General features: G+C 33.8%; 2 protein-coding genes across 2 annotated transcripts; one reads left to right on the top strand and one right to left on the bottom strand.

Annotated features, from left to right (window-relative positions):
* Nucleotides 1-5,756: 5,756 nt before the first annotated feature.
* On the top strand, nt 5,757-8,439 carry LOC132037899 (isocitrate lyase). Its single transcript, XM_059428536.1, has 3 exons — nt 5,757-5,905; nt 6,364-7,975; nt 8,090-8,439. Exons 1-3 carry the CDS (start codon nt 5,876-5,878, stop codon nt 8,182-8,184), a joined length of 1,737 nt encoding a protein of 578 aa, XP_059284519.1. The 5' UTR covers nt 5,757-5,875; the 3' UTR covers nt 8,185-8,439.
* A 408-nt stretch (nt 8,440-8,847) lies between these two features.
* On the bottom strand, nt 8,848-18,646 carry LOC132037900 (syntaxin-132-like). The gene is made up of 12 exons (XM_059428537.1): nt 18,402-18,646; nt 17,313-17,426; nt 17,114-17,170; nt 15,940-15,988; nt 15,566-15,654; nt 15,395-15,468; nt 15,237-15,279; nt 15,098-15,158; nt 14,965-14,990; nt 14,796-14,873; nt 14,142-14,288; nt 8,848-9,157 (listed from the first exon to the last, which is right to left on the bottom strand). The coding sequence occupies exons 1-12, from the start codon at nt 18,417-18,419 to the stop codon at nt 8,996-8,998; spliced, it is 918 nt and encodes a 305-aa protein (XP_059284520.1). The 5' UTR covers nt 18,420-18,646; the 3' UTR covers nt 8,848-8,995.
* Nucleotides 18,647-20,730: the final 2,084 nt, after the last annotated feature.

Below are 20,730 nucleotides of genomic sequence, written 5' to 3' on the forward strand. Positions count from 1 at the left end.
ACTTACCCTTAAAAACTAACCTCCATGTCATTTTTGATCCATTTTCAACTTACGTAATTGTTAAAATGGACTGCCACGATGGAATAATATACCCCACCTTTTTCTTACAATATAGTATGTCTTCTCCATCTTTAAAATATCATTCACTCATTTTGGTTTCAAAAATCCCATTTTCGATTATGTTTTGGTTTTGGTTCCAAAATTCATATATACCATGTTCCAAAATTTGGTTCCAAAATTCACAGAAGCATTCCCTGTTATAGCAATTACTATATATAATTTTAAAATGGGTCAACAATAACATAGAAGTATGTTACTTTTAAGTGTAGGTATGATCTATTTATTAACGGCATGGAATAGTTCGGAATTCGGACCATTTACAAATGGAGTTGTCTCATTGCTATAGTTGAGGAGCATAGTTGATCCTTTTCCTTTTTTCTAATAATTCTACTCCATAACCTGCTTTTAGTTTTTCATATTATTAAAATGTGCCATTATATAACGACCTAAAACATTACAATATATCCCTGAACGAAAAGGTAATTCTATCATACTGATTTTAGCCACGATGACCCAATGGGAGTAGCATGACAAATTCACACGGATATCTAAGTTATTTATACGATGTCATTACTATATATCCTTTCCTCCCAAAGTTTATCTTAATTCAAAATTTACATGTAACGAAAATATTGTATTAACAATACAATACAATACCTATTATGGAACGACCACGTAACAACAATCCAAACAAGATGTAATTTGCAGAATTGAAGAATGAAATAGTTAAATCTAATAACCCACGTACACTGAACCACAGTCTGAAAAAAGAACGGGCAGTCAAACACAGAAATTGAGCACATATAGCTGAATCTCCGCCCACCGAAAACGTTATCTACTACACATAATTTGACCACCGATGGGCTATGATTGCCACATAATGTTCGGTCGCGGCGTACGTACAAGTGTTGTGCACAAATGTCCTCCACCTGGTGCAATGGTAGCAAATGCCTTACGTTTTTCCATTGCAATTTTGTTGAACGGTTGGTTTGCGTCATTGAAGAATGCATGCAGTTGGATTTACACGAGGGTTCAACTTTCTTTGGGTCTATCCACATTGGCTACATTATAAAATTGGGACGCTTTTCATAGTCACGTAGGTTGGGAAGTTACAATTAATTTTGCATTCCTAAGCTTATCAAACTCGAGATATAGAAAAGATGTTCGCTCAGAAAATAACAATAAATGGTACTTTACTTTTAGGCTTGTAAGAATGGATCGTTTTTAATCTTCGTCAAATATTTGATAAATTTTATCTAATACATTTATGATAATTATGGCGAAAGAATTTAAGTGGTAACTGACATTCGGAGTGTAATTTTGCAGTTTCTGTTATTTATTATTTATTACTAGTTCTGGTATTTTTATCTATTTTTGTATCTCGTTCAATTTCTAGTGTTGCACACATTCTAAGACTTGATGCGAATTTTTTAGCGTTTCTAGTTCAATTCTTTTTTCTTTCATAGTTCTCTTCAGGTCTATCCAATAGAATTTGTTAAAATATTTTAAGGAAACTAAAATTATGTACTTTCAGCAAACTTAAATGATTTTAATTGCTCAGATCAATGGGCTAACAACAATATTTTTCATATTAAAACGAGTTAATCTAGTTTTAACTCAAAAAAATAACTCTTTCAAAAAGCTTTAACTTTCACCTTTTTAAGTTGGTGAGGTGCACGATACTTTTGCATACGTAGTTGCCATTTACATCTCACCAATTCAATTAAGCTATAATAGACATAACTTAAAGTGACAATAAATATCACTTAACTATAATAAAATAAATAGTAAAAAATTATATACAAGATATTTATTTGGTGTGTAAAAAGTAAGATATTTCCTTTGCGATCAAGCTAGTTGCTCGAGCGATAAGATTTGAATACGTATGTTACGTGAACGCCATCTAGGCATCTACTTGGCACCGAGCATGACATGCATGTGACATTCTTTGGCTCTTTCTTTTCCCTAATTTGGCCTCATCGATTTGTGTTTGAACAAATGGGGTATTCTCTCGCGTGACTTAATTAACTTGGATCTTTATTTCATTTATATTCGCTAGTTATCTGTCGTTTTGTTTGTTTTACATGTCTTTTTAAGAATTAGGAGGTGTATATGACTAATTTTATCTTTGTTTATATCTAAGTTATAATCTCTATCCATTAAATGTTTACTCTATTCATGAGCCATCTTCATCTAAGGGTAAAATGGGAAATATAATTACTTGTATCTTGAACTTCTAAAATGACAAATAATTTGAGACAACTATTTTTAATAACCACGACAGATAAATTGAGACGGAGGGAGTACTACTTTCTCGGTTTTAAAATAAGTGTTGCTTTTCTTTTTGGAGACCATTTGACTAATCTTCAAAACTAAATTAGATAATTAGATTAACTCAATAGTTTTAATTAAATTTTGTACTCAAAAAATATATGAAAAGTGTTGTAAGTTGTAATTCTTCTCATGTCAATATGATGAAAAAATATATATTTTAAAATGTTATACATTGTTTGAATCTCGAGAAGCGAAAATTGAAATATGATTTAGATGGAGTGAATAATATATATTTATATGCTTAATCACCTAAAGTTTATTTTTAAATTGGAATTAAAACATCCTACGGGAAAAGAACATAATTTTACTAAGAATCGAATGAATCTAGTATTTTGTATTATAAGAATCGAATGAATCTAGTATTCCTATTGCATGAATAATAGGAATATATGACAATTTGCATTTTCTTTTATAATACAGTAGTATGATTTTTTTTTTTATAATAGTCTTGCCAAAACTGTCAAAAACTTTTTTCCTCGTGACGAAACAAGCTTAGATATGTTTACACTCTCGTGTTCAAATAAAATGTTGAACCCAGCACAAGAAACCAGTACCATACATTTTATGAATGTCAGTCATATAAATATCTCAAAATCTTTTACCGATATTTATGTGAAAAGGATCGTTGGAAATACCCTACCAACATGTTCGTCCCACAAACATCTCAAGGAACACTATACAAAATATTGAAATTTTACAAAAAAAAAATCCAGATTAGGAAAAAAAAGTTATTTTTGAATAATTAATGGTGCATACCTGAAAGAAAGAAACAATAGATTGTCATCGTTAAGGCCTTCACTAGCCACATGGTACTCCCTCCCGCCTAAAAAAAAAAAAAAGTAACGGGGGTGATTTGCACTTTTGGCCCTATTTTGAGTTGGTCTTTAATTTTCGTCCTCCAGGTGGCCTGGTCTTTAATTTTGGAAAACTAACCCAAATGCCCCTAAAATACAAAATAATTACCCACCCTATGTCCCTTCTAAACTAATTACCCGATGTACCCCCTCGCTCAAAACCTTTCCTCCATGATATCATCACTTTATATTTATATATCATGATGGTATCATGGAGGATTAAGTAGTCCTTCTCTTAGTCCTCCATATACCATCTCGCATATTTATATACCATGACATTTATCTATGGTCCCGAGGAGTGTATCATTGAAGGATCGGGTTAGCCCTCCATGATATCATTACAATATATGTATATAAGATGATGGTATCATAGAGGTTTTTTTTTTTTTTTTTAATAGAAAAGTGTCTTTTTTAATAAATGAACATGATCATCCATAATACCATCTCAGTATATTTATATACTATGATGGTTTCATGGAGGACTAAGAGAAGAACTGAAGCAGTCTTCAATAATACCATCTCAGTATATTTATATACCACGGTGGTATCTTTTTTTTTTTTTGGGGGGGGTGGGGGGGGTGGGGGTGCATCTCGGGTAAATAGTTTTGATTTTTTTTGGGAGTAGGAAAGTAATTGGGGTATGGGCGGGTAATTATTTTGGTTTTAGGGGGCGTGCGCGTTCTTTCCCCTTTAATTTTTGCCTTTCAAAATTGAATTTATGCCTAGAGGGATATAAGTTACGTATTAAAATATCCACAAGTTATGTCAGTGTCCTTAAAGAACTTATACCCAACAAGGCGACAAGACATAAGTTCGATCTTGAAGGGAAAATATTAAAGACCAGCCCATTTGAAGGTCAAACCCTGCAATTACTACAAAGGTATTCCTTCGGTCCATAATAAGTGACATTTGGTCTTTTTATTTTGATCCAAATAAGTGTTCTTTTACATAATCAAGAAGGAATATTTTTTCCCCAAATTTTCCCTTATTTACATATCTCTAAGAAGTTGTTTAAATTATTCAAATTTTGTACATAAAAATAATTAAAGGTAATTTAATTAAAATACGTTAGGAATAAACATTTTTTTAAGGGATGTGCCAAAGGACAACAGTTCACTTCGGAGGGAGTACATTATATCCCGACTTCACTTGAGACTTCTTTGTGCATGAAGAATGAAATCACACTTATGTGTTAATCATAGAAAACAAATATATTTTACTAAAGTGACATCGAAAACAAATACATTTTACTAAAATGACGGGTCTAAAATTTTAAGTTTATGGGTTCTTGATTCTAGTAAAAGCAGTTTAGTAAATTCTGAATAAATTATCTATACATAGGCTGGGACACTGAGCCTAGTCGGCTCAGAGCTTGGCTTAGCTCGCATGTATTCCGCTTAGCTCATCTCAGCTCGGCTCGATTTCAATTAAAATTTAACTTGACTCGGCTCGATTAAAGCTCGGGCTCGGTTCAGCTCAGTTGGCTCACTTTAGTCATGTAATGATTACTGTAAAACTAAAATTCATCCATTAATCTTAATTAGTTAGTAATATGTCAATTTAATAATTATTGTTTATTACAATAAATTTGTAATTTTACACTTCTTTAATTAATTTGATGTAATTAAACTTTTTAATAGACATAGTTACTTGTGACTACTTTATGGATGATACAGAATGTAATTAACATTTTATATTTAAATTTTTTAAAAATTAAAGAAAATTAATATTGTAAAAAATTTTGAAATTTATTATTTCTTTATTTTTAGTTTATATTCTTAGCTTGAAAGTTCTATTCATTGCTCCATATTAAGTTAGCAGACTAATAATTCAAATAATTCAATCACACTTGACTGCAATTATCAATTTAAACTAGTAATGCTATATTATTTTAGTCAATTTATTATAAATTTAATTTTTCTAATGGTGCAGCACTATGTAGAACTAAACATTAAAGAACCGATTTGGGCTCGGCTCTACTCGCTCTATTGGGTTCGGCTCGAGTCGACGCCCAGGCCTAATCCATGTGTTTTAACACAAGTACAAAATTTAAACCAAAACTATTGAATTCTTGTCAGTAACCAAAATCGTAGCTCTACCTCCGCTTACTAATTGACATCATATAATTAATTTTTGGTGTTCAGTAAAACAATCAAACTAGTTCTGGATCTACCCCCAGGATTAGAAAACCAAACATAAGAGAAATGATAAGTGGCATGGTGCAAAAAACAACAAATTAAAAAGAAAAACAAAAGTAGTTACAATTAGAAAGAATGAGGTCATCAAAGAAGGAAACGGACAAGCACAGTTGCTAAATTTGTCGTCGGTGGAAACAGCCATTGCCTCGATATCAACACCTTTTGGGCAATGCTTCAGTTTTATCTTCATCAAGATAAATAAATACAGTAGATAAGGTCTAAATTATTTGGCCAAATGATGTGGAAAATTATTGGTTTTTTTCTTATCCTTCCCTTGGCAATTGGCTTCAGTTTTAAGAACCATCACCTACCTTTACTACTATAAATTGAGGGTCCTTGCCACCAACCATTACATCAACCATTCATCAAAGCAATTGTATAGTTACAAACTTGTGTACACACAAAAAAAAAAAATTAAGAGTTCTAGCCATGGCTGCATCTTTCTCAGTTCCTTCAATGGTAAGATGATCATCTTACCATCTTTTCTTTCCATTTAATTTTTTATACTGAGACGGATTTAAATGGAGTAACATGCACAAAGATATCTTTAAATTGAGACATTCAATTATTGTTGCTGTGACATTTCTCTAATTACTTGAGATCATCTCACCATCTTTTCTTTCAATTTAATCTTTTTTTATACTGAGACATTTAAATGGAGTGACATGCACAAAATATCTTCAAATTGAGACATTCAGTTGTTGCTGCAGTGACATTTCCTTGTTTACTTAAGATCATCTCACCATCTTTTCTTTCCGTTGTATCTTTTATTTTATTCTATACTGAGACGGATTTAAATGGAGCAACATGCGCAAAAATATCTCTAAAGTGAGACGTGCAATTGTTGCTTTCGTTAGATTTCTTTACTTGCTTTCTTGCTTAGTACTTATTTGTGAAACTTTAATTTGCATGAACAGATTATGGAAGAAGAAAGGAGATTTGAAGCAGAGGTAGCAGAGGTAGCAGAGGTGCAAGCATGGTGGAACTCAGAGAGGTTCAGGCTAACCAAGAGGCCATATTCAGCTAGGGATGTGGTGGCACTAAGAGGAACCATGAGGCAAAGCTATGCATCCAATGAGTTAGCCAAGAAGCTGTGGAGGACACTCAAAACTCACCAAGCCAATGGCACTGCCTCAAGGACTTTTGGTGCTCTTGACCCTGTTCAAGTCACCATGATGGCTAAGCATTTGGACACTATCTATGTCTCTGGCTGGCAGTGTTCTTCCACCCACACCAGTACCAATGAACCAGGCCCTGATCTTGCTGATTACCCTTATGACACAGTTCCTAACAAAGTCGAACATCTGTTCTTCGCTCAACAGTATCATGACAGGAAACAAAGGGAAGCTAGAATGAGCATGAGCCGAGAAGAGCGGGCGCGAACTCCTTTTATTGATTACTTGAAGCCTATCATTGCTGATGGTGACACTGGCTTTGGTGGTGCCACTGCCACTGTCAAGCTTTGCAAGCTTTTCGTGGAGCGCGGTGCTGCTGGGGTCCACATTGAAGACCAATCATCAGTCACCAAGAAATGTGGTCACATGGCTGGAAAAGTTCTTGTTGCTATCAGTGAACATATCAACAGGCTTGTGGCTGCAAGGTTGCAGTTCGATGTCATGGGGACCGAGACAGTCCTCGTGGCTCGTACTGATGCAGTTGGAGCAACCTTGATCCAAACCAATGTGGATACAAGAGATCACCAGTTCATTTTGGGTGTTTCGAACCCGAACCTCAAGGGCAAGAGTTTGGCCACTCTTTTGTCTGAAGCTATGGCCGCAGGCAAGACAGGGCCTGAACTTCAAGCCATTGAGGATAACTGGCTCGCAATGGCTGAACTCAAGACATTTTCTCAATGCGTCGTCGACGCAATCAAGAAAATGAACGTTATGGAGTCCGAGAAAAACAGGAGATTGAACGAGTGGATGCATCATTCGAGCTACGAAAAATGCCTTTCACACGAACAAGCCAGGGAGATTGTTGAAAGACTTGGCCTTCCAAATCTTTTCTGGGACTGGGATTTGCCAAGAACCCGAGAAGGGTTCTACAGGTTTCAGGGTTCTGTTGAGGCTGCCATCGTTCGTGGTTGGGCTTTCGCTCACCATGCTGATTTGGTTTGGATGGAAACTGCAAGTCCTGATATGGTAGAATGCACGAAATTTGCTGAGGGAGTGAAGTCTATGAGGCCTGAGCTGATGTTGGCTTACAATCTATCTCCATCATTCAATTGGGATGCATCAGGGATGAATGATAACCAAATGACGGACTTCATTCCAAGAATAGCCAAGTTAGGTTATTGCTGGCAGTTCATTACTTTGGCTGGTTTCCATGCTGATGCACTCATCGTCGACACGTTTGCTAAGGATTTCGCAAGGAGGGGAATGCTGGCCTATGTGGAGAAAATTCAGAGAGAGGAGAGGAGCAATGGTGTTGACACATTGGCTCATCAGAAATGGTCTGGTGCTAATTACTATGATAGAGTTCTAAGGACTGTCCAGGGAGGTATCACCTCTACTGCTGCTATGGGCAAAGGTATAAATATCTAACCTTCATTAAGTTTTGCGCAATTTTTACGTGTAAGTGCATAGAATTTAAACTTTGATAAGAATTGTTTTTAACAACTTATTTGAAACATGGTAATTGCAGGAGTGACTGAGGAGCAATTCGAGGAGAAGTGGACAAGGACAGGAACAACAAACTTGGGTGATGGAAATGTGGTGATTGCAAAGTCAAGGATGTAAGGGGAAAAAGTGAGTTCTTTTGGAGCATGAAGAAGATGTGGGGAGCTATGGAACTATCTCAATTTTCAAGTACAATAAGATTTTTCATCTTTCTTTAATAATTCTTCAGGGATTTGAATCATTTCGGGCGTTATTTTGGCCCTCAAATTGCCTAGTAGTGTTATCAATTGTATCTCAATCTCTATTTGGACTAAAAAGTTGTTCTTGATTTCCAGTTAGTGACTGCTTAATGTATTTCTTGATGCTTTTTGCTAAGCTATTCAATCAAAGAAACTTAGTATCTCTAAAATTTCCATCAGACAACTGTCTAAACTGATAGCTCCAAAATAAAATTAAAAAATAAAAATAAAAAATCTAATGAGTAATGACTTGTAAGCTAATAACTCAACGATGTGACCCAAAGATCTTACCTGATTGGGTTCTAATACCGACTTTGATTTAGCTATCTTGCAAACTGTTGTGCCCTTGCCTGAACTTAGCTGAGAAGCATCAATTGTGTTAATATAAAAAAAATTTACGTCAACCAAATAGCAAAAATTTAGATCCCAATAGTAGTGCAAAAAAGAAATCAATCTGTTAAAATTCTTATTCTCCCATATAACACAGGCAACTTATTATCTAATAGTAACTAAAATAACATTTGTAGTGAACTATAAAGCCAAATCTCCCCTTATTAGATACAGAAATAATACAATGTGAGAAGAAAAAGGATGATACATAGAACAAAAGAAGAGGAAACAGGGAAAGTGGAATGGGAATTAGGAAGTAAGAAATGAATTCACAGCAAGTAATGTTGATTCTCTGTTACTGATTATTTCTTCCAAGGTTTGATTACAGAGAGCACGATAATAGCAGCAATAATCAGAAGCAAAATTATGGCGATCATCATGCATTTTCTTGATTTCTTTTGCAAGCTCTTTGCAGTTTGAAGAGCATCTGTACCCATGTTAACGTGGTCCACTGCATATCCCACCTGGAAATACAAAGGAACAAATTGAACCAAGATAATTTAAGTACTTAATGAAGAGCAAATGAAATTAAGTAATGTGAGTTTGGCGAATCTAATATCTGCTTGGACAAAATGTGCAGCTATTTTACGAAGGAGACACTATTTTACACATCAACCTTGTTCATAATAAGTGAAATGAATTACTTAACAAATAAAACGACTATCAACAGGTTAAACTAAACTAATAATGGAGAAATTACTTATACTGTTGATGTTCATATGTTAAATCTAAACCATAAGGATAGATATATACTAAGCAATTTTCTTATGACCTGTTATAACAGAATTATCAGTAAGCACACTTACAAAATCACAGCAGAAGCCAATAACCAAAAAGAGAAGCAAAACAAATGATGCCACAATGCTTAACTTGTTTCCAGGAAAAAAAGTTAACTTGTTTAGGAACAACACAGGAGAGCTCCCACTGTTTTTGGGTTAAACTTGCAAAATACTGGTCATAACAAGCAATGAAATTTACCACCATGACCTGTCCGGTCACCCTTCACTAACCAAAACTTGAATTTGTATCCTAAAATTTAGTAGGCGTTTGGCCATAAAAATTATTCACTTTTTTTACTTCTAGCGTTTGGCCATAAAAACTATTCACTTTTTTCCGGAGTTGTATTCCGGAATACTAAAAATAAGAAAAACTTGTTTTTCAAATTTTTTTAACTTTTTTCACCTTTTTTACACTACATTTCACCAAAAACTACAATTTCAAAAATTATGGCCAAACACAACTCCAACTCCAACTTCAAAAATTTCAAAAAAAGTGAAAAAGTTTTTGGTATTTATGGCCAAACGGGCCCTAATAGTCATTTAATTAGTTCTAAATCAACCAAACCTTATACGTACCTATCAAAGAACCAAGAAGTTGCATCATGGGGGTACAATGGTATACTTACAGAATTGTCCTTCTCTTAGCCATCATTCCTAAAGTAATTTTTTTTTTTTTTAGGGTAATGAAAGATTTTATTTACCAAATTGGACGATATGTAGAGGTATATGACTTGGGTTGGACCAAATCCCAACCTCAGGTCTTGCTACTTACTGTAAAATTGCTAATAAGCCTCTAAACTACCAAAAACTGTCAAGGATAATAATTTAAGGACTGTAAAATACTAGCTAATTCCTGAACTAACTTATATCCATAACATGTCAATTTATATGGCACTCGTTCCATCTTAAGCTACTCCAAAATATTTAACATCTAAACAGTAAATTCTCAAAGCTTGTCGTCCTCTTACTCGTCATTCTTCAAATTTTGCTCCCTCACATCCCTGTTAAAATAAAATTACATTCTCTGCGTCCTTGTAGACCATTCTATTTTAAGGTATCCTAAAATATTTAACATGTTTACAATAGCTTTTACAACTTTGTGGAGTTCAGATTCATTTAAATAATGAAATTTATGTTATGTTTTATATCTTTTAAATTTAACTTTTCAACTATTACGTTCATTTTTTTTCGACTAATGTTTGCGTGTATATACCAATCTAATATCATAAATAATTATGTCAATTCAACTAGTGTCACGTAATTGCTGAGAAATAAGAAGAAATTAAAGAATGGGGATCCTATTGTTCAGAATACAAAAGCATTATACCTTAATAATAATGGACCTCTATATTTTATTTTTGAATTTTGTTGTTACTTTTTTCTAAAGGCAAATAGAAAGAAGAAAAAAGAAAAAAAGAATTTACACAAAGAGGGCAAAAAAGAAAGAAAATAGAAGAAGATGAAATGCAAGTTTCAGCACATGACATATGTGAAGCAGTAAATAGATGTAGGCATCGTGAATTTATTCCAAAGATATTAAGGTAAAATTAAAAGTAGGTACTTCTAGGACTTGTAGTTGAAAATAGCCATAAATTCAAAAGTCATTGAAAAATCACTATTTCTAGAATCCATGACACATCCATGGATTTCAAAATCTATGAAATTATTCTGGTTTTTCACTTGTTTAAATTTTCCTTCGAAATTAATGACACTAGTATGGTATGTATGCGCCCATGACACTATCATGATATTTCTGCATCGGGATTCCTACTTTTCAATGAATTTTCAAATATCGACTATTTTCTAAAAATCAGTCCAAAAAGTGGTTAGTCCTTGCAATTTTTACAAAATAATAACATTGTAATTAGCTGGGTCCAATTGATTGAGGACATTTCAAGAAAGGCCGACGTGCACGGATGATTTTTGGATTAGTATTTAGGTTATATCAGTGCTGCCAAAAAATTTACTATAAATTATTCATTTCGAATAACTTCAAACGTGCGGTGTTTTTTATGGCTGAAATTTAAGCACATATGTCTAAACTCCTGACACATATAGCTAAAGTTCAGTCATTTTGCCTGATTCAACAACCATTGCATCAACTTAAATCAGAGATGACTATCTCTATACTTCAGGCATATGTATTTGAACTTCAGCCATATAAAACACCGCATGCCTGAAATTGTTCTGAAGTTGGTAGATGTGCAAAATATTTTAAAAAGTGAATATAAATAGCCGTGTCCAACTAAAGTACGTGTAAAACTTGTACTTCACGAAATCCCAAACTTGATATTTTAAGATCATTTAAGAAAGGCCAAACCCATCGACAGACATCTCGCGTCCATTTCTTTCACTTGAACACCTCAAGCCGCTTCTTCCTATTACACTTGCACTACCCGAATTTTGTTCCAATTAAGCACTTTTTTTATAATCAGCTAATATTACAAAGTGTGTGAAAGACACTCGCGGTGACGTGGCATGATGACTAATTAAAAGAGGACATGTGGCATTTGGGGCAAAATAATAATTTAAAAATAAATTATAAGAAAAAAGAAAAGAAAAAACTATTTATTCAGCAAAATCATAAACAAAAATACCTATTTTCTAAACCCACCCCCACAGCCCCACGTACCCCACCCCTCCTTCCCCTTTCTATCCTCTACTACTGCCTCACGTCTGCTCCGACAACCACCATATGAGAACCACCAGAAGCACCCGAAACGAGCTCCGAATCAGGCGACATCAGGCGAGACGCATCTGTTCTGGGATCTACCATTTGAGGTCGTCGGTCCGAATTCGCGAGCTTTAAACGTTTTATTGTTGTACACCTACTTTAGAGGTTCCTCTATTCAATTTAAAGGAGAGGAATTAATTGAAGGTCAATATGAATTGGCCATTCTTGTTGGTGTTATATTGCTTGAATTTTTGTTATATTCTTTTTAAGTGAGCATTTTGAAGTTACTGCCACTGTTATCCTTGCTTGAAAGGATCAATTCGTAAAATTTAGTGGAAATAGCATTGGATTAAAGATTGAGGTCGTAAGGATCAATTGGAATAAGAACCACCATTGTCCATTAGAACCACCAATTTTCTGCTGCCGTCCATACCCACCATTGCCCTTTAAGTCTCCATTGTTGAACTCAATTTGGCCAATAATTTGTTCACCATCTCCTCTCTTCATTAATTTTGAAACTAAAAATGGTGGGAGTAAAGAAAGGGATTGCTGAAAAGTTGGCCATGTTAGTAAGAAAGAAGGGAAGGTTGGATGTTGGTGGCAGAGTGGTGATTTATGGTGGAGAAAGTGTGGGAGGAGAGAGAAGGAGGAAGAGATTAAAAAAAATAAAAAAATTGTAAAATTGAAGCCCTTTACGCGCTTGTTTGATGTGAAACCCACGCAACTTGCCAACTCAGTAAAAAGTGCTCAATTGGAACAAAATTTAAGTCTAAGTGCTCACAGTATCAAGCTACTTTTGATGTTCAAGTATGAAAGAGTGGGCACGTGGCGCTGTCTATCGATGGGTTTGGCCTTTAAGAAATTATATCTAAAATCCGTGTTTGATATAATACTTGTTATTTTGCCGATTGAGTAAACCCCTTCATTGATTCCTAAACTTTGCTTGGTAGCTGAAATCTGAAATCTGTATCCGATTTTAGATAATCTATTTGTTGGTCAGAATCATTAATTAAGTTTATAAGATCCTAGCTACCTTCCATACTATCCATTGTCTAAGTATCAATATAGAGATTTCAGTTAGTTCTTTCTAGCAGAGTAATAATACTTATATAAAAGAGATTTAACAGATTTTTATTTATATATTTGGAGAAAGGGTGGGGATTAAAAGGAGAAGATGATAAAAGACTTACAAGTAACTTGGGACAGTTGCTTCAATCCTTTAAGAATGGGATATTCCAAGAAGCTTGGTGGCCATTAAAACAGTAATAATATCACACTAGTTAAAAACGATAATTACATTATCCTTAATTTTTACCTTGAAACAGCAACAGGTAAGAAACTACTTGACGAACAACGAGAGTAGCTAAGCAAGAAAAAGAAAAATGCAAAATAGACAAAAATAGGGGTTAGCTATCGCTTAAAAGATTAGTCCGTTAAGAGTCGGAATTTACTATCAAGAGAAGAGGGCAAAATTCACATCAAGTGCCTCTAAACGACTGCAATATATACTAATCACATTCTTAATGGACAATTAGCAGACTATTTACGCCAAAAATTAGTTAACGAAGTGGTTAAAAAATATACTAATCAACAAGGAAGTTGTAGACGCCTACACAACTAGTGTGAAAATGTTGAAGTTTAACTATCTATCGCCCAGTAAGCCAAGGCAAAAACACAAGTCTCATGCATAGCTTGAACACAAACAGTTAAGTGCCTTTGTCACTCTTCCGAAGAAGTCTGACAATGAGGGGGGTGGCTATAATAGCAAATATAATTGTGAAAATTATAATGGCAATGCAGTTGCACTTTCGAGAGTTCATCAGTAGTCTCTTTGCGGTCTGAAGAGCAGTTGTCCCAGATTGGACATGATCAACTGCATTTGCCACCTGAACAAAATTACCATTGAGAAATCCGATACAGTGCAGTGGAGACCCTTTCGTTTTTAAGATAGCAATATGCTGAGGAAATTAAATAACAGGAGGGTTGAAAACAAACCTGTGTTTCAATATTATCTAACAAGTCTCCTTGAGCTTCAACTAGAACAGCCATATCTAGATAAATCTGATGCAGATCAAGAAGCTTTCTCTCAATTTCCTTCACTGCATCATGTCTTTCCTGAATTTCTTCTACGGTGCTTAAGACCTACAGTTGAGCATATTACCAGCTGAAATAGGAAGGGAAAATAATGACAGACAAATGTATTTTAAATTTCTAGAGGGAAAAGGTGAAACACGCAAATTGTTAGAAGACGCTCAAAGTATAGAAAATCTCTTCGGGTTGCAGTCTTGCTGATGAGGCGACATGAGATATTTACTGTAGAACTGGGATGTGCGCTCATAAAACTCATGTTTCCAAACTAATTACATAAAGATACATGGAATTCAAGGACCGCATATGGATACGTTAGTACATCAAAGGAATTCAAATGAGCTCAGCTGGTACTATTTCTGCTAGCTGAACAAGAAATAAGAATTTATTGACACAGAAACCATGCTTCCTCTACATTTTATATGTACCTCATGGCTCATGAAGTAATATGTTGACAACAAACAAAGAGAAAGACTCCAGAAGTGGATGGCACATAAATTAAGTCCCAAATTCTGAAAGTCAAAAGAGAAAATTACAGTAGAATGAAGTAGTAAGAGGTACCTGTCCACGTCCCATTCCTTGGATAGCATTCTGGAAGATTTGTTCACTACTTCCAGTTTCTATCAGGTTGTTGATTGTCTAACATGATGATAAAAATAAACATTAGAAAAAAGAAAAAGAAAAAAAATCTTTATGACCAGGATTATCATTGACAAGATATTGCACTCACCTCCTCATCTGGTCTAGTTCCAGTGACTGTTCAATTGTGAGATTAAAACATGATAAAACCACATATTAGATCAACATATGGAAATTCAGACATTGATAAGTTATATTTCTGTTGTAAAATGTGGAATTCAAACCTGTTATCACCCTTCGCTCTACAACTTCACGATACTCGTCGTCTATTCTCTGCCTTAATGTCTGGAAGAACATAACTTATAACCAATTTAAATTAAAGAGAAAATACAGCACAAAGCAAATAACAAGACTTGGCTATACCTGAAATTCTATCATAACATCTCTGAACTTCTTTGTCAAGGCACTGCAAAAAAAAAAAAAAAAAAAACTAAGAAAAACACACACAAGTACGACTGCTCAAGCACAAGAAGTGGAAAATAACATCAAGCAATATTGAAAAATTATGTTTATCAATGTACTTGGTCATATTTGTCCTTGATCTGTCAACACTTGTACCCTTTCCACATCCAGGCTTTTGTCGATTAGCCAAGTTCTAAAGAAAAGAGAACAATAAGAGTGCTTTTAAATGATGAGCATTGAACTCAATAACTGCTTTACTGATCCAAATATAAAAGAATAGACAAATTTACCTCTTTATTTATTGCTTCTATTTTTGCTTTGACATTTCTTGCAATCTTCCCAACTTCATCTATATCTTTCTCCATCCGCTTCCTTATAGCTGGAAACAAGTAAAAAAACACTTGCTTGAGAGCTTGTGGTTAGCAGGCTACAGATTATCAAGAAACAAATAGTTGGCAGAGATAGATGAACTTATCCATGTTAATATTTCACAAGTGCATTCTAGTAAATGGATTGAAAAATTACCACGCTTCTTTTAACTGAGCAACTTGAATATCTTAGAGTTATATTTTACAATACAATTACAACTTAAAAGGTAAAAGAGATGACAATAATAGTGAATCTGTTAGCTATACAAGACATTATGAAATAGTACTTATCCGACCTTTCATTGCTGATGCTTTAGTAACAGATTTTGTTTCCTCATTAGCATCCTGAAAGATAAGTCCAATTAGTAAATAATCTCTGACTAGAGAAAGGGTAAAGAAATTTTGATCAGATGGAAAAGATCAAAGTGACACAAACAATTAATCGCTGAACTTCAGCATTTTATTTCAAAATGAGAAGTGAGTTAAAAAGGCCAAAGTGAAAGCTGATTATTCTCAGACTGGCAACCAAGATTATATTTTGTCATCAAGTGGAGCAACTTAATTCTGTTATTTTTCCATCTATTCTCCCATAGTTGAATCCGTTCTCATACCATTTATCCTATTCCGTCCCTTAAATGTCATCCTCCTGAACATAAATCCAACAGAATCACAAAGATAAAGTAAGAACCCTAACTGTTCTAAAGTTTTCTAATAAGAGTTCCGATCTCTGGTAGAATGAAACAAAGTATACATCTGCAATTTGCTAATACTTCTTCTTAAATAACAGACTTTTACCGTACTTTGGGAAGGCGATATTGATTATATATAAATCAGGAGGAAAACAAAATACTGCTTGACTATGACTAATTGGCCTTCAACACTACAATTATTCTCTTGATTTTTTATCAACTAACTATTTCCCCAGACTGCAACCAAGATTATCTTTTGGGTCCAAAAGAACAACTACCTTGACTATTTAAGCGGGTACTTACAACCTCCCACTAGCACAACTACTAGGTAACTCAACCACCAAGGCTAAAAGCAAAGCACCTGACATGTTTTGTCTCTACTGGAATTTGAAACCCGGCATGAAACCAACTATACTGCTACCAATAGTTCTTCTTAAGCAAGAGACTTCCATAAAACATCGGGGAGATGTTATTTTTTATTTTATATATAGCAGGAGAAATACAAATATTTTTTCTTCCCTTCAACAGTAGAGATGCTACACTTCCAACATGAGAACATTTAACCCCCGACTCAAGAAAGCTCTTCAATGTAGCACTCAATTTTCCAGGATTGATTTTACTGTAAGTTTAAAGCATGAAAAAAAGCAGACATGAACGAAGCCAAAACATGTACTTGTTGAATTTGCAGTTTCTCAAAAGAAGAAAGTACAAATAGATCTAAATGGCTTCTGAACAGCAATTAAAACTAAAAGCAAAGGCAGAGAATATGCATGAATGATACCTTAAGGCTCTTCAGTAAACCAGAAAGTTTATCCACCTGCTTCTCGATTTCTTGTATCTACAAGGGAAAGTACTACACGTCAGAAGCAAGGAGATAGGAGAATAAACTTTTTGCAAAATTGGTTCTTATAGTTTTATCTTTAGATGACAATTGCACTACTGATAATCTCAAAATAACTCAGGGGCCTGTGAAGTGATACCTGCTTATTAAAGCTGTCCATGCCAGAATCTGATCGGCTCCTCGTAAATCTGTTGCCCAGCTCGATATCAGATTCTTTGGAACCATTATCTTTGGCATCAACGAAGCTCGAATCCTGAAACAGTAACAGAAATTACAGAACAGTAAACTTTAAGATCATATCACCCCCACAGACAAAATATAGGAAAAATAATACTCCCTCTATCCCAATTTATGTGAAGGTTGTGTTCGGAGTACGAGGGTCAGAACACTTAATTTTGACTATGAATAAGTATATAGATTTTTCAAAAGTTTTAAATAAAATTTACATATTTGAAATCTACACGAAAAGTACTATAAGTCAACATAGCTAATGACTCAAAATATTTTTAAAAAGTTTGAGAAAACTATAGTCAAAGAAAAAACTGTTTGACTCTCCAAACAAAGAACAACTTCACATAAAATTGGACGGAGGGAGTAATGATTAAGTTACAAACTTCATTACTAGTGCTTGCAATACAAGAAAATTTGATATAGATAAAATTAATCAGGAAAACAAACAAAAATATCCAATGTTATTAATGTATCTGCAGTTAGGCTTTGTTAAATTGCAAATAAAGTTCAAAATAGCTAGCAAGAAAGACAAGAAAATGCAAATAACTACACAAAGAAGGATATAGATGAGTAACCTTAATTCTAGTCCAAACGCTACCTATAACAAGACTGATATTAGTTCTTAGAGGAGTAACCTTAATTCTAGTCTAGATGCTACCTATAAAGGTTGGTATTACTTGTTGAATAACCAAGTATGCAGTTGGTACATATGAGATAGCAAAAAAATTACACAAAATCCAACCTTTACAAACTTCACCAGACTTGTATACGCAAAACAAGGATACAAAATTCAATTCACAGCAAAATAAAAACGAAAGCACACACATGCAATACAAAAACTGAAATCAAAGAAGATATTTAAGAACCCCATCAACAGAAAACCAAGTAAAAACACAAACTGTTTATTCTTTTATTTCATGGTAATCAAAACAACAAAAGAATTCAAGAGGTCTTGAAAGAAAAAAAGCAAATAATAAGATCAAGAAAATCAACTAACCGCTAGCAAGTCATTCATGTTTTCAAGAATTAGTGAAAGAGAAAGAGTTCTGAAAATTGTTTATGGCCGTCTAAGAAGAATTAGTGTATGTTGATTGTGATTGTGATCGTGATCGTGATAGAAAAGCAAGAAAGCTAGTAAACAACAGTGAGAAACAAGAGTGGCAAATATTTTTTTTATTAATGTTTGTGGGATTTTTCTTTGTGTATGTAAAATTTGTCTTGTATGGGCCGTGCGACCGGCGTGACAATTGGAAGACGAGAAGGACGAGAAAAGATTGTAAAAGTTACTTAGTAATTACGTATTAGGGCTTTACTATGACAAATTTGGCTCTATATAATTGTAAACTTGTAACGACAGGCGTTACATACAACAAAATTGGAAAAATAACCAAAAAGAAAACAAAATCATTTGTATGACACGGTTTTCATTTCAGGTAATTTGTAGTCTAAATAAAAAAATTCCACAATTAAGTGTAGGTTCAATTTTCGTTGCCTACTTTTTATTACCCTAATTTTCCAACGTAATAAAATAATTGCAATTGATCACCATCATCTTTTCCTCATTTCGAATTAAAGAGGTAAAAGAGTTTAATGAAAAAGAGGGGAAAAAAGGAAAAGAAAGAGGAAAAAGAGATTCATTCCATAAGTTGATATTTTCTTTATTAGGGGTCAAATTGTTGATAGTTGATCAACAACCCAATATGACTGGAAACTAGTGTTTCAAAAGATTTTTTTTTTTTCTTTCACTCGGGACTCATTTCTGGACAGGGTACTTGCAAAACATCTTGATATTTTTGTATGGGGTTTTGTTTTGTGTGGCTTACATGTTTATATGTCCAATTAATCGTGCATCCTAAACACGCATAACGATCAATGTTCTTGCCAAAGAATTCTTAGGAATTCGGTCTAAGAATACTTTTAAGTAAAAATAAAAGAATACTTACCACCCACTATAACCTTGGACATTTTCCCAATTAATTTCATGGGATTAGAGTAGTACGTGTGTTGAAATTAATTTCATGGGATTACCACCTAACTAGTTGTACGTGTGTTGAAATTGGAACAGAGAATTTGCCTCGTTAGTACACATCGCTGGTCAACCTAAAATAATTAAGTAAATGAACATTCCTCTAGTCTGCTGCTAACCACTTCATTCACTTTGCTATCAGATTACGTTTTCAACTTGGAATGACAATCATAGTTAATTCCAATAACTGTTAAGCTTTGACCATGTAACTTTCATTCTTTTACATTGTTTTTATTTGGTTGTTTGCTACTACTAGGTATTTCTGTCTTAATTATCTTTTAATCATCGTCCCCACATGGTACCGTCCGAGCATATCAGATGAAACCAAAGCAAAATTTGGTTTTGTTTTTTTGCTTGAAGCGAAACCAAATCAAATTTTATCAGTTTTTAAAATTAAAATTAAATCAAACTAAAATATATCAATTTTTTTCTTATTTGATTCGTCCTTTTGATTTTCTGTAAACACCTCTATATGCAGCATTTATATAAAATGATAATTAATAAGATATACAGATTAGTAGGTGTCATACCCTATTTTAACCGGGGTCAAAATAGTTTACAACATCCGGGTAATTCCGGGGTTAATTAAAGTTAAGGAGTCGCCACCTAATTATTTACGGTGAATTAGGGCACCTAAAGTTTATTAAAGTAATTATCTAAAGTTAACTCTGTTTAAGGTCTACGAAACTTAAGATTCTAGGTAAGGGTTCAATTAGTCTAAAGGGAAGGTATTAGGCACCCTTTAAGACCCATTAACAATGGTTAACCGACCGGACTAACAATTAATTAGGCTAATTATGAATATTTTGAAAATATTGTACTACGTATATTTGTTAAAATCTTACGAAATATGAATGACTGCATGAGTATAACATTAAAGTAGAAAGTAGAACATCTATTAGTTAAATTAAATAAGCATAAGAATGAAATTTGTGTTGTCCGAAGAAAATATAGTAAACTTATAAAAAGCTTCGAACTTATAAAATATTTAGCCACATGGTAAATAAAAAGTGACTTAGCTTTAAAGAAATTTAGAAAAAATGACAAAATGAATTCGATCAAACTTGTAACAATGTGATTTGAATGATCCTTTTGAGAAGTCACTTGAACTTAACTTTTCACGCATGAAATAAGTAATTTTCGACTAAAAACTTGGTTTATCAAATAAGCAGGTTTGTAGGATTCAATTACCGATTTTAACTATTAGTTAAATATAAATCCTAGACATTAGGCAAAAGGTGATTTAATGTTAAAGCGCACACCAAGTACTAACTTATCTAGAGCAAACAAAAGAGTAAGG

The sequence above is a fragment of the Lycium ferocissimum genome, chromosome 11 (genome assembly GCF_029784015.1).
Source record: "Lycium ferocissimum isolate CSIRO_LF1 chromosome 11, AGI_CSIRO_Lferr_CH_V1, whole genome shotgun sequence".
Lineage (NCBI taxonomy): Eukaryota > Viridiplantae > Streptophyta > Magnoliopsida > Solanales > Solanaceae > Lycium > Lycium ferocissimum.

Excerpts from the sequence above, each read along its gene's own strand:
- LOC132037900 (XM_059428537.1), bottom strand. Across the intron at positions 15,989-17,113 it reads GTTTACTGAAGAGCCTTAAG|GATGCTAATGAGGAAACAAA; the intron begins GTATCATTCATG and ends CTTATCTTTCAG. Across the intron at positions 15,655-15,939 it reads TAAAGCATCAGCAATGAAAG|CTATAAGGAAGCGGATGGAG; the intron begins GTCGGATAAGTA and ends ACTTGTTTCCAG.
- LOC132037899 (XM_059428536.1), top strand. The coding sequence starts at position 5,876 with ATGGCTGCATCTTTCTCAGTTCCTTCAATG. Across the intron at positions 5,906-6,363 it reads CTTTCTCAGTTCCTTCAATG|ATTATGGAAGAAGAAAGGAG; the intron begins GTAAGATGATCA and ends TTGCATGAACAG. Across the intron at positions 7,976-8,089 it reads TACTGCTGCTATGGGCAAAG|GAGTGACTGAGGAGCAATTC; the intron begins GTATAAATATCT and ends TGGTAATTGCAG.